Raw genomic sequence first — 14,952 nt, 5'->3', positions numbered from 1 at the left:
CAGAGAGTGCAAGTTCCAGATTAGTTAACTTGAAACTCATTCATTTAAGAATAGTTTTATTCACACATTCATTTTTACTTCTCACACCCTTGTTAATTTTTGACCCTTGATATTTTTCGATTCATTTAATCCAACAGTCAAAAATTGAGAGTTGTGTGACAAGTAAAACTGCATGTACGATCCTCTTTTAATTGATCTAGGTTTCCTTGAAGACTTGATCACATTAGTTGGGAAAGAGCTTATGAAATTTTTTTTCGGATGAAAGTCTTTCCGACCTTCGAAAAGATGGATAACCATGGTTTGCCACCAGTTGTTCCCTTTTGAAGAAAAAAATAAAAATAAAAAGAACTCCCATTTTTCTTGGGATACTTTATCTCAAGATTGCATAATTTGTTGGCAGAAGGTGGATTGATCATTGATTTATATATATTTTTTCTTTAGAATCTTCATTGTTAGCTTAATTTTAAGGGTTTTGGGGAAAGCTTCCTAACATTTAACAATTTAACTCATTAACACTATAACTCACATGCATTAGATCTCATCAGAATTCCGAAGTTAAATGAGTTTAGGTAAGAGTAATGCTAGGATGGGTGACATTCTAGGAAGTCATCGTGTTGCATCCCCACAATTCGAAAAAAAAAAAAGTAAATAACAAAAAATTGCGCTAATTACAATTTACTCCATCTAGATTAACAGTGGTTTTCAAAATGAGCAGTAAGTTTCAAGTTTCTCACATATTGCACTAATTTTTTTTTTTTTTTTTTCAAAAACATGCACTTAAAATAAAATTAAAAAAAGAAAAAAGAAAAAAGAAAGGAGACAATTGGTGGTAAGTTACGGTTATCTATCCTTTCCGGACCTAGAAAGGCTATGAAGAATTTCACTCTATTCGTGGCCACAATCAAGTAGACTCACCAGCTCGAATCATCTAGCCTAGAACCTCCCGCATTTTCTTTGTTTTATTAGAGAACCGCAATCCGTGCCTTCACCACTTGGCCACTTGCTGTTGAACAAATGCACTTAAATATTTTAAAATCATGTAATTTCAATCTTCCAGTTGTTTGACCTACTTACCCTTTACTAAAATTATTGACGATCATAAGACTCATTTCTGAGTTGACCGGTTGTCACATTTCTGAGTCGACTTCGAATTCGGAGAAGCAGCGCAAGCGCTGCACAAACAAAAAGAAAAAGGTCAAGAAAGAGGATGGAGTGGGATCATAGAAATTAGGGTCGTATTCACAACATGTGAATGTGATCACTACTCATGATATTATCATGGAGCAGTAGGCGAGCCACCTTGGATTCCAAGTATGCCAGAGGCCGAAACCCTAGAAGTACCTTCGCCTGCTGCTTCTGGGATTGTCGCCGACGGAGCAGTACAAGAGGAAGCTTGGAGTCCAAGTTTCACAGAGCAATTACTTGCTGAAACCCATGAGGTGTTTGCTCGAACCGCTTCTGGGATTGTGGATGACGGGGGAGGAATAGAGGAAGCTTGGAGTCCAAGTTTTGATTGCAACACCGTGGGGAGGTAGAACAATTGATTGCAACACTGGTGTCATTGATATATTGAAACCTTCAAAGTTTTGAGATAACAGTGCTAAATAGAACCTGATGCAGTTACTTGAAAAGATCAAAAATAAAACGATATTTTTAGATGATTGTTATTCTTCTTGTGCTTGGGTTCGTTCGTCGCGAGGTTTATTGCACTTCTGTTTCCTAACACTAACCTGTTGTCTGTGATTTCAAAGCTTACGTGATGGGTTATCTATTTTTTTGGGTCATATCTGGCGCTTTTCCTCTTGTTTCCTCATTTATGTTTTCGACAGGTTACGTGTGACAAGCATTCTGGTTGCACTAACCACCCTGTTGGTGGTGTTGGTGGAATTGCAGAGTCCTTAGCGAAATGTATCTATTCTTTGTTCACAGGGACAATGTTACCAACATCATAGTTTTTCAGGGCAGAGGTGCCAGTTCTTAGCTGACCTTTCCGCTGGGGTTTCCTCTTTGAGCGGAAGCTCTTGTCCTGTCCTCCTTAGTCCTCACTGTTGGTATTTGACAGTTTACTAACTCAATACCAAAATATGTGGGTGATAAGTTTACAAACTCTATCACACCTCTTTCACTTTGCACTCTCAAATAAAATTGGACAAAGAAAGAAATAGAGAAAGGAGGGAAGCAACAAGCTTTGGCAAAACACTTAGACTTTGATATATGAAAAAGGTTTACAAACTATTGGAATAAGAAAGCTTACAAGCTTCTTCACAATTGGAAGTGGGATTTGGATGGGATGATTTACAATGCTTGAGAGCTTGGGTATTTATAGCAAACCAAATGATTAAACTAAGATTATTTATTACCACACAAAACACATTAATTGCACCTAATAATTTTTATTCAACCATACCTAACATTGCCTAACTTTCAATGCCTAACTTTGACATTGATTTTCAACAATGGCTAGCACCAACTTGTTTTGAGTTGAATTTCCAACACACCTCCTCAAATCAAAACGCCTTCATTCCTAGCATTTCACGCAGTAGCCGGAATGTTTCAATTGGCAATGGCTTTGTGAAGATGTCTGCCACTTGTTCCTTGGTGTGACAGTAGACAAGTTCAATTGTCTTTTGCTTCACATGGTCCCTTAGAAAATGGAACCTGGTATCAATGTGCTTGCTCCTTCCATGTTGAACAGGATTCTTTGCAAGTTTGATTGCAGACACGTTATCTACGTGAATCACAGTCGATTCCACTTGTGGATGACACACTGACTTCAACAGATTTCTTAACCAAATTGCCTCACACACGGTTGAGGCTACAGCAACATACTCGGCTTCACATGATGACAAAGCAACAATTGATTGCTTCTTTGAAGTCCATGAGAAAGCTGTTGATCCTAGAAAAAACACATAGCCAGTTGTGCTTTTCCTTTCATCTTGGTCACCTCCCCAATCACTATCTGAATAACCAAATAATTTTGCATCTTCACCAAAATTATAAAATAGACCATAGTTTAGAGTACCTCTTATGTACCTCAAAATTCTCTTGGCGGCCAGCCAATGAGACTCCCTTGGTGTTTCCATGTATCGACTCACGAGTCCAACACCATAAACTATATCAGGTCTTGTGATTGTAAGGTACCTTAGGCTTCCAACGAGGCTTTTGTACACTGTTGAGTTTACAAACTCACCCTCTCCTCCTTTGGACAGCTTCAATCCAGTTGCGACTGGGGTATTGACAGTGTTGCACTTGTCCATATTGAACTTCTTCAATATGTCTCTCATGTACCTTTGTTGAGAGATGTAGATACCATCACTTTCTTGCTTCACTTCTATGCCAAGAAAGTATGACATTAATCCATTGTCAGTCATCTCGAATTCACTGAACATGGATTGCTTGAACTCATGGAACATTGCCTCATTGTTTCCTGTAAACAATAAATCATCTACATAGAGACAAATAATTAAGAACTCCCCTTTTTCACCATTCTTCATGTAAACTGAATGCTCGTATGGACATTTCTGAAATCCATTTTGGTGAAGGTAGTTGTCGATCCTTGAGTTCCAAGCTCGTGGTGCTTGCTTGAGGCCGTACAAAGCCTTCTTCAAACGATACACCTTATCTTCTTCTCCTTGTACTTGGAAGCCTTCCGGTTGTTCCACGTACACTTCTTCCTCAAGTACTCCATTAAGGAAGGCTGACTTGACATCTAGTTGATAAATTTTCCATTTATGATGTGCGGCAAGAGAGATTAGCAATCTTACCGTGTCAAGTCTCGCAACTGGAGCATAGACTTCATCATAGTCCACTCCATACTTCTGTTTGTAGCCCTTTGCTACAAGCCTTGATTTGTATCGATCCACACTCCCATCTGCAGTGCGTTTGATCTTGTAAACCCACTTGACACCAATAGCCTTCTGATTTGGTGGGAGCTTTGTCAGCTCCCAAGTGTCATTCTTCTCGATGGCATAGATCTCTTCTTCCATGACTTTCTTCCAACAATCTTCTTCCACAGCTTCATTGAATGAGAAAGGCTTGTGGTCTGCATACAAGCAGAAAAGGTTGGTTTCTTCTTCTTCTTCTTGTCCATAAATCTCTGTGAGACTCCTTAACCTCACTGGAGTTGAGGAGCTGCTTTCCTCACTAGATGTAGGACCACTCCTTGCAATTCTGTGCACTGGAGTTGTTGTGATTGTTTGAGCAGGCTGTTGCTCAATCAGTGGTACAACTTCTGGTTCTTCAAAATCAGTGGAGACGATCTTCTCTTTGCTGACTTCTTTGTTGTTCCACGTCCATGTCTCTTCCTCACTGAAGATGACATCTCTACTAACCACTAGTTTGCCAGTTAGTGGGTTGTAGAGCTTGTATGCCTTGGACTCTTCACTATAGCCCACAAACACACACTTCTCACCTCTATCATCAAGTTTCCTCCTCTTGGCTTCTGGAACTTGAGCATATGCAACACACCCAAAAATTCTTAGGTGTGTAACATTCGGCTTGTATCCACTCCTAGCCTCTTGTGGTGTCATCCTCTTGACACTCTTTGTTGGACATCGATTCAACAAATAAATCGAACAAGCTACAACTTCTGCCCATAACTCTTTTGGCAAATTCTTCTCCTTAAGCATGGACCTTGTCATGTCAAGGATGGTTCGATTCTTTCTTTCGGCTATCCCATTTTGCTGTGGGGTATAGGCAGCAGTAAGTTGATGCCTAATTCCTTGCTCCTTGCAGTATGCTTGGAAAGCATTGGAGGTGTATTCTCCACCTCTATCTGATCTCACAGCTACAAGCTTGTGGTTACTTTCTGCCTCTGTGAGTGCCTTGAACTCCTTGAAAATTTTTAGGGCAGCTGATTTCTCCTTGAGAAAATAGACCCAAGTCTTTCTACTGAAATCATCAATGAAGGTAATAAAATACCTATTACCTCTATAAGACATGGGATCCAATGGACCACATATATCTGTGTGCACCAACTGCAGTGGTGCCTTTGCTCTCCATGTATCACCAACAGGGAACGATAGTCGTGCTTGCTTGCCAAGCACACAACCTTCACATACTTGGCGTGTGGCTTCAATCTGGGGTAGACCACGAACCATTCCTCCACTTGACAGCAACTTTAGGCCATTGAAATTAAGATGGCCAAATCGAAGATGCCATTTCCATGACTCATCTTCCATTACACCGATGTTGCAGCTTCCAATCTTTGTGTTCAAATTCAACGGAAACATCCGGTTCTTTGACATTCGAACACGTGCAATAAGCTTTCTCCTTGCATTCCTGAGAGTGAGAAGCATGTTCTCCATATGTATAATGTACCCTTTCTGGAGCAGTTGACCAATGCTCATAATGTTGCTCTTCATACCTGGTATGTAGTAGGTATCGGAGATGTATTCTTCTTTTCCATCCTTCTGGATGATCTTGATCTTCCCTTTGCCTTCAACTGGCAACTTTGAGGAGTCACCAAGACTTACAGATCCATAGGCCCCTTTTTTGAGTTCGGCAAAAAACTCCTTCTTTCCACACATGTGATTGCTTGCACCAGAGTCCAAATATCAAACATCTTGTCGGCTACTGGAATCATGGTGTGCTAGTAAGACTGTAAGTTCTTCGTCAGTATTTCCACTTGATTCTGCCATGTTGACATGCTCACCATTTTTATGTGAACATTCATTGGCATAATGTCCATATTGCTTACAGTTGTGACATTGGATATGCGCCTTTCCTCGAGTAGATCTCCATTCCTGAGACTGACCTTGATTTTGTGCATAGCCTCGACCTCTTCCTCGGGCTCGTCCTCGGCTACGGTTGGATGAGCTCCCACGACGTGAGTTCCACTGCCCACGACCTTTATTTGGTTTGTCAATATTCAACTTTGACTCCAAAGCTTGCTCTAGCGTTGTGGGGCTTGCATTCTTCTGAATGCGTTGCTCGTGAACTAGGAGGGATCCTAGTAGCTCTTCTGCGCTCATCACCTCCAAATCCTTGGATTCCTCAATGGCAGTCACCACATGCTCAAACTTAGATGTGAGTGACCGGAGTATCTTCTCCACAACTCGTACTTCATCGAGTCTCTCGCCATTTCTCCTCATCTGATTTACTATCACAATGAGCCTTGAGTGATAGTCGGAGATGCTCTCCCCTTCATTCATATGAGCAGTTTCAAAATCTGCTCGAAGTGATTGTAACCTCACTTTCTTGACTCGATCTACTCCTTTGTAGATTGTACTGAGTGTATCCCATACTTGCTTGCTCGTTGTTGCTTCTGCAACCTTCTCGAACGTTGAATCTTCCAAACCCTGGTATAGAAGATACAGCGCCTTTTGGTCCTTCTTTCGTAAGTCCTTGAGAGTGTTCCTTTGATCCGCAGTATATACGGCTTCTTGCTCGGCAGTGGGTACAACATACCCACTACTGACAACTTCCCATAGCTCCTGTGATCCAAACAATGCTTTGAATTGGATGCACCATCTTTCATAATTTTCTTTCTTCAATGTGGGAACTTGGAGTTGCACTAAGTTGGACGCCATAACTGCTGCACCTGCCAGAATGGTATTCTGGCTCTGATACCAATTGTTGGTATTTGACAGTTTACTAACTCAATACCAAAATATATGGGTGATAAGTTTACAAACTCTATCACACCTCTTTCACTTTGCACTCTCAAATAAAATTGGACAAAGAAAGAAATAGAGAAAGGAGGGAAGCAACAAGCTTTGGCAAAACACTTAGACTTTGATATATGAAAAAGGTTTACAAACTATTGGAATAAGAAAGCTTACAAGCTTCTTCACAATTGGAAGTGGGATTTGGATGGGATGATTTACAATGCTTGAGAGCTTGGGTATTTATAGCAAACCAAATGATTAAACTAAGATTATTTATTACCACACAAAACACATTAATTGCACCTAATAATTTTTATTCAACCATACCTAACATTGCCTAACTTTCAATGCCTAACTTTGACATTGATTTTCAACAATGGCTAGCACCAACTTGTTTTGAGTTGAATTTCCAACACTCACTGACCCCAAGGAAGATGGCTTCCTCGCTAAGCAGGCTGGCGGAGAGGACGCTGAATGCCTAAAAAGACAACTCCAAACTATATGCTTTACACAAACTTTCCAGTCCTCCCTCTGCACGCGGGGATCATCCCGTGACGCAAATATAATAGTATTTATATTTGTCGAAAGATGATTTTGTTAATGTTATTTTGGAGTTCATGCAGGTCGGACCATCGGAAAAAGCTTTTAGACGGGTTCTTTGCCAAAACCATATTATCAAATGCCACCAGAGGAATACCTTTGGTTAATTTTGTTTAACATGGGGTGACAGCTTGAGGTAATTTAATTTAGTTCGAAGTTCTTGGTTACCTACTTAATTAATCGTTTCGCAGAAACAAAGCTTTAGCATTTTGAACGCAAAACATTTCCGGTAGTTCAATAAAGTTCATTCATGAGTCAAGTAAAATCATACTGAGTTTTCGTCGATTACAATTGACATACAAAGTACAGTTTCTGATATGAATTCCACTGTTACCTAGAGTTTACATATTCCAAAAAAACAAATCCAAAGTCTCTCTCTCGATATGGTGTTTTGGCTATTAGCCAGCTAACCAATCTATCTGATTTTTTACGTTCTGCATGAGATAAATTTAACAAACTTCTTAGAACAGAGAAGGCATACGTTGCAGATCAGTGGAACCTCACTAGTTTTCCTCAGTTAATATCGAAACTCATGCTTTAGACAATAGCTTTTAAAAGATGTAGGCTTCCTTGAGTTCTATGCCCCGCCTTTAAGCTTCATTCTCCGCAAAGAAAGGTATGCCAAGAACCGGTATCCAAACACCATGGCTATAAGGGCAACAACTTCTGTTAAACCGCAGTCTGTGCTTAACCCGTGAATGGTCGGTGTGATGTGTTCGTACTGCACCTTAAGAAGAAGCCTGTATGTGTGGTAGTCGAAAGACAAATAGCGAATCCAAGATATGAACACCGGAACTTTCTACGACATTGTGAATAACATGTTGAGTTAGACTCTTAATAATTTCCATCTTATGAATTGTAATTTTCACTGAAGCATTTGTTGACAAAATATAGGCTTTTAATAGAGGATTGTGTGCTTACTTTCACAAAGAAACCTCCAGCAAGCATGAATGTCATCACAATTACTGAAGCAAGAGTTGTGGCTTTCTTTAGGTCCATCAACGTAGCTCCTATAGCAAGTCCGAGTCCCTATTTCAAATCCATTTGTAATTAGTTACGTATGGTAGTGCAAATATTCATAGAATATTCTCAACTAGTAGCTGAAAATAGGCATACCTGCGCAGCCACAATGCAGAGGAAAACTGTAAGCATGCTTAGGAAGAAGGTTTCAGCACTCGACCTTAAGCCAGCCATGAAATATACAACGAGGAGGAACAGAACTGGTAGCATTAGATCAAGTGGGAGGTCACTTGTGGTCCTAGAAACAAAATATGCACTTAATCTGTACATGTCAGCCGATCGTTCCTTCATCAGCATTGCTCTTTCTTGAGGAAATGTGAAGATTGCTGTGAAGACGGGTAAAAATCCCCAGAAGACCGACATGAAGAAAAGAAGCCCTGCCTGCAATTTAGGGTTAAGTTTGTACGTTTAGAACTGATTGTATACTCCACGAAGTGGCCTTCTTTCTGTTAAGTGGTGGTTTCCTTTTGATGTAAATTGAGGATGGTTTGAGTATCCAGGGAGAGAGTTTTCAGTGCGACGGTCAATCAAAACATTACTTATTGAACGGGTCAGTTAACTTTTATTGATTTGACAAGAGAAGAATTTACCTGATCCTCCCGGCCTTTGGGATCGTTGGCATCTGACTGCCACCAGAGCAAGCCCAAAATTATTGCGGTGGAGATAACTTGAGTGATTCTCAACCAGCTGAAGTAGTCGTGCCTTCTTTCTTTAATTCCTCTACAGAATAAGATAGAAAATTGCTCCCACCAGCTTGCTCCCCATTCTCGCTTCGAAAATGAAATCTTCAACTTCAGTTCATCATCGAGGGGAAGGGGAACCATGATCTTCTTCTTCTCCTTGTCTGCAACTCGTGTCTCGTAGCACTCCATAAGATACTGCTTCCAAATAGGGACACCATATAAGTATACTTTCCATCTCTTGTTAACAAAAATCACTCGTGTCTCGTAAGATTTACCTCTTGCACAACTGCTGGAGATGGCTTTCCATTTCTTGTATCAGCTGCTTCTGAATTTCCCATTTGCACTTTATCCTCTAATTCGGATGGTACAGAAACATCGTTTAAATTTCCATTTGCAAGGTCTAGCAAGAACTCTGCCGGGTTCATGGAAATAAGTGGAGAACATCCTATCGATGAGAAATACACCATTACTTCTGATGCTTTTCCAAAGTAGAGCAAGCTTCCCTTCCCGAGAAGGATCAACTTGTCAAATTTGTGGAAGAGTCGACTTGATGGCTGGTGGATTGTTGTCACCACAGTCTTGCCAGACTGCAATACAAATAAAGTTCACTTTTTTCTTTGTGTTCATATTACTAGTACACCATTGGCGTCTGTGAATGTCTATTCTAATTGCATACCTCTGCTATGTCTTGTAACATCTGAACGATTCGCAATGCAGTTGTAGAATCCAAGCCGGAAGTTGGTTCATCCAGAAACAGAAGAGAAGGGTTGATTAGGATCTCATTGCCAATGCAAACTCTCTTCCTCTCTCCACCTGATACTCCACGGACAAAGGAGCCACCGATCATAGTGTCTTGACACCTGTGCATATCAAGAATTTTTGCAGGTTGGATTTTTAATCTAGTAACAAAATCGGTAGTTCCTAAAATAGTCTTCGTCGTATCTATATCTATCATTCAGGTATTCCATTGATGACAATACCCAAAGGAATCCCAAAATCCAACAGAAACCGGTAGAAGGAGAACTTACCTCTCTAAGCCTAGCTCATAGATGACTTCTATCGCTCGTTTTTCCTTCTGGTCTTTCATCAATTTCTTTGGCAGTCGTAGGAGGGCTGCATATGTCAATGTCTCTTTCACTGTAAGGTGAGGAAATAGAACGTCGTCCTGAGTCACGAACCCTATCCTGCCATATGTTTCATGTCATTATGCATGATCATTATAACACCTATCCACATAGTTTCTGTTTCTCCTATACATTTTACTCTGTATTATCAAGGTGAAAAATTGTGGTTCCAGATTCATACTTGCTCTTTAGGTGCTTGGAATATGTCTGATCGTTGTAGGTAATTGAACCGCCGACGTTGGTTTGGCTTCCCCTGCCCCCAAGAAGATTAAGGAGTGTGGTTTTTCCACTTCCTGATGGTCCCATCAGGGCCAAAACTTCACCGGGGTTAACCGAACCAGTAATCCCATTCAAGATATCCTTCTCTTCAGCTGTCCTCATTCCTTTGAAAATGACCTTGTATGTCACATCTGTGAACTGAGATAAATAAACAACAGCAAGATTTAGCCTTCATTACTAGGATTCCTAACTAGTTACTTATATTAATGATTTGAATTTATTACAAAGTCGAAAGATAAGGAATTAATTAATTTTCCAGAACGCCAACAAACAGACTGTCCATACCCTTCTTTCCTTTGATGCTTTTGGTGTCCCTAAACCCTAATCATTGACGATTTCTAAACTAGTTTTTGAAGGGTGTAAAACCCGTGATTCGCCTTAGTTCTAGAACCCTAGATAAAAGTAGATTATGTGATTTAGTTATATGATGAATATGTAGCACCTTTTTTGGGTTGGAAACAAGGGGCAAGTCTTGTACAAACAAGTCATCATATAGAATGAATTTCTGTACAAGACTGAACCTGACCATACTAATATAATGCTAGCCATGTTCTATGGACCGCCCTTTGATGTGTTTAGCTAGATGGTCAATCTCCATCCTTGCCTGCCCAAATACAGTAAGTATCACATCAATTTCTCGTCGACGCTATGGTTGAACACGAACAGGTTTTTGAATCGTACACCGGCAGATGCAGTTTGCAAATATTGCAAGGGTTTTGGGAGAAAAAGGGAGAAGAAAAGCATACATGGAAAACATAGCAACTCGTAAGCTTGTAACTTGTGTACGTAAATACTTGAAAGGAAGAAAAACCTTGAGATATAATGGCAGTGTGGGTTCTGTTTGGAATTTTGGCTTCCTGATGATGCCAGCTTCAAGGTCTTCTCCTGCAATATACATCGAATAATAGGGGTTTTATTTTTATTTTTTTGGTTATTAATTAGCATTATTTGACTGGTAGCAGCTGAATACTAAAGTGTAAAAAACAGTGCTTACTTGTGCCACAAGCAATAAACATTGTTTAGATGATTTTGTGAGTGTTAATGTTAGGGAGACTAAATTTGTTGACAAAATTTGCAAACTAAATGATATGTCACCAAAATGAATGATCATGTTTCTCAACGCATAAGTAATAATTCAATCATCAACTTATATATCATTTGGTTTACAAAATTTTGTCTAAAAATTTATTCTCCCTAACATTACTCTTTTTTGAGTAGTAGCAACATTTTATAATGCTTGATTTTATGAATGTAATAATCATTTCTTCCTTAGATGATGAACCTGTGTTTGGAAAGAGGCACAAATTACAGCTAGAAAAATTGTTATGCAGAGTTTGAAGGCCTTCATAATCTAGTTCGGTTTGCACTCAACTTTTTCAAACCCTTTCCCTTTTCATTAATAATAATGAGTTAAAAAAATATATCTATCTTATCCTTGTTTTTTTATTTTTAACAATAATATATAAGTATATTTTCTATTAAACTATAACTTAATGTTAAATTTAATATTTTAGTGTTCAGCATCTTCTTTAGACCAAAAGTCTTATTTAGGTATAAGATTAGTCTCATTGCACCAATATTTGGGACCCACATATGACTAGTTTTTGTTCTAGTAAAAAACATGAAGTCGATTCTCAATTCAATCCAATCCTAACGTTTCAAAGAGAAGTAAAATAAGGAAAAATTGGAAAACATAGTTACACAAACAATACAAGACTTAATACTTTTTGTTTTGAACAAAACAAGACTTAATACTTAATTTTAAGTAATTCTAAAGGAAAACAGTTTCATGTAAAATGTTAAATTGAATTAATGTATTCTTCTTCAATTTTTTGGTAATTCTCACTTTGTTAAAAAAAAAGTTCTAATTTTTTCAATTGTTTTATATGTCCACATGGGGCCCACAAGGTCACATTTCTACACAGTCAATGTCCAGTCATGCGCCACATCATCATTTAACAGATGATTCAACTGCAAGACTAACTGATGTATGATTTTAAGAAGAAAAAAAAAATGTAACTTTAGACATGAGAATAATTAAGGGTAACAAAGTGAGATTTTCAAAAGTAAGAAAATGAAAATTGCCCTTTGTTTTTGTAGGCAAGATTTCTTAATCAGTATGTGGGAGGAAGACAAAGTTTTCCTATTTTCTGGGAGCAGTGGCGCTAACTAATTCACATTTCCAATTCATTGTAAAGCACTGTTCACAATCTGCCTCTGTGGCCTCTTTCTCTCTAGCTACCAAGTGAACGAACCAATCAAAAGCTCACTTTTGGTGTTTCAATGCTACGTGCCATGTGGATTTTTGTGTCGTATATTTTTATATCACTCAATGTTATGTATCATTAGAGTTACTTTTAGATAGTTTCTCTATCCTAGTTAGCTAGGACTCACCAATCAATCTCAGACACCATCCTCTTCATTTAGCTAGCTTAACACTTTGTAAAATGACCCAAATATCAAAACAGATATTGTATTTATCGGAAGTTGTAAATGGTAATTAAAAAAACTTGTCCTATATTCTATTAAGTGAAATTCCTTACTTATGTTTACACAAAAGATTTCAGAATAATCGTTTGAATTGTTTATAATAACATTATTTATACATCTATATTCAACTTATATTACACTTTATTCAAATCGAAAACATTATATATAAAACCCGGAAATTAATATTGAATTAAATTTTTTATTGAGTGGAGTCACATGTAAAGGTTAGGAGAGTGGAGAGTAACATGCACCATAAATTTACAAAATAAAAATAACAAACATGGCCAAAAAAATATTAAATGCAAAAACATGTGAATACATAATACATATGCACACCGCACACAGATCAAAAGTAAATAACTAATTTGTAAATTTTCCTCAACTTATAGTATTTTTAATCGATATATGCATGTGGGTGAAGAGCATGGACTATATTAATTGATTGTTGAGACTTTTTTATTTTTTATTTTTTATTTTTTATTTTTTATTGTGTGTGAAAATTACTAAGCACTTGCATGAAATTTACTGTAGTGTTAAGTATTTACGTAAATCTTCATCGTCGCTGAAAGGCTTTGAGTCGGCGATATCCTCAGCGGGCACAGTGAAGCCGGTGAAGGAGAATGAAAACCCTAAGCTGGCGCTAGAGGCGCGGCTCAAGGCAGCGCCGCTGCCGATCTCTTCGAGTTCCAGCTTCATTTGGGCGCTCCTAGACTTCCTAATGTGTGTGTTTTTTCCAGCACTGCCACTACCACGCCCCGGTGACGCCCCCATCATGCGCCGGCTTGACTTCCTCGATAGGGTTGATCCGCCTTCAACCGTTGAAGTGGCATCGCCTGACGGAGGTGACTTGAACGCCGATGCTATAGTTTCCACCAATTGTTCGGACTTGGTCCTTGCCAACCCAGATGAATTTGGTTTCTCCATCTTTCACCAAAACAATAAGTACAAATTTAGTTAATTTCTTGTGTATGCAGGTGATATATAATTGACCAAAAACGAGATGTACCTCTACTCAATGAGTGAATGTGATGATAAAATTACGCGGGTTTATAATTTGGAAACCAGAAGCACCATTTTTTTGTAAACTTTTTGATGAGGTAGGTATACATTTACCTCATGGGCACTTTAGGGTAGGAGCATTTATGATGTCTTGTTGGAAGTTTAAAGAGAGAAAACTTTCTGGGGCTTCACTAGATAAATGGAGGGGAGAGGGAAAAGTAGGGGTGCATGGTTCATATACAGAAACCTAATCATAAATTGATCTTCTATATATGTCCTTAGTATGTATATAAACAAATTAAATATCTAGATTTAGAAGAAAATAAGTTTGCCAGCATCATAGTTTACTTATGTAAGTTTAAAATCAAAATGCAATGAAACACTAGATCGAAAGATATATGGTTGGGTTCATTTTGCATCGTAATATACTTAACATGGTAGTAATTTAACCGTTATTTTTTGTCAATTTGAGATTTTGTAAGTCCAAATGAACATCGAACGAAAAACATGCAAATGCAGGTAAGTAATCGCTCCATACCTTATTCTCAATTATTTGACAAAAAAGGAATGAGCTGAGAGTAGAAGAAGACTACTAGCTACAAGGAGAGATCCCCTTTGGTGTCTGGAGGTATGAGAACATGATTCAGGTTCGCCCCCACCCCCTTCTTATAAATAGAGCAAAATGCAATCGGAGAGGGAATTGGAATTACCAAAGTACCCCTGACCTTGGTTATTATTTATCAAACACGTAATTCCATAATGTTGATGTTAACTTGACTCGAACATATAAAATATTATGAGATATGATAAATGGATGGAGCAATAATATCAATCAATCAATCAAAATCTGAAGTTGTTGAGTGAGTCCATCCCTGCATCATTGTCGTACACGTGTTAGGACGATTTTGTGGAGCTGTTTTTTCGTGGAATTGAATTTGAATCTGCAGATTTTGTTCAATTGCTAACATTACTGTGAGTGATCAAATGGGAAACTTCTGACATTGATGATGTTTAACCTCTTTAGGATGGATGATGTGCCGCCTTCTCAAGTAACCCAAATGCAGAAAGAGACCATGAATTTTGTTTCCTTCGTTTGGAGGGCCTGCATGTCTGCGCAACATGACGTCTTGGTTTGGTCTCAGGTTACCC

The 14,952-nt window shown here is 38.6% G+C and overlaps 1 protein-coding gene across 1 annotated transcript; it reads right to left on the bottom strand.

The window, feature by feature from the left end:
* Window positions 1-7,431: 7,431 nt before the first annotated feature.
* LOC137713375 (ABC transporter G family member 22) lies at window positions 7,432-14,924 on the bottom strand. The gene is made up of 11 exons (XM_088684463.1): window positions 14,342-14,924; window positions 13,350-13,728; window positions 11,126-11,199; window positions 10,217-10,452; window positions 9,940-10,095; window positions 9,588-9,771; window positions 9,187-9,498; window positions 8,819-9,106; window positions 8,325-8,609; window positions 8,130-8,237; window positions 7,432-8,007 (listed from the first exon to the last, which is right to left on the bottom strand). The coding sequence occupies exons 2-11, from the start codon at window positions 13,726-13,728 to the stop codon at window positions 7,786-7,788; spliced, it is 2,244 nt and encodes a 747-aa protein (XP_088540589.1). The 5' UTR covers window positions 14,342-14,924; the 3' UTR covers window positions 7,432-7,785.
* Between the last annotated feature and the right edge of the window lie 28 nt (window positions 14,925-14,952).

Source organism: Pyrus communis, chromosome 14, assembly GCF_041283825.1.
Source record: "Pyrus communis isolate YQ-2024b chromosome 14, ASM4128382v1, whole genome shotgun sequence".
NCBI lineage: Eukaryota > Viridiplantae > Streptophyta > Magnoliopsida > Rosales > Rosaceae > Pyrus > Pyrus communis.
This window is presented reverse-complemented; position numbering and strand designations above follow the sequence as displayed.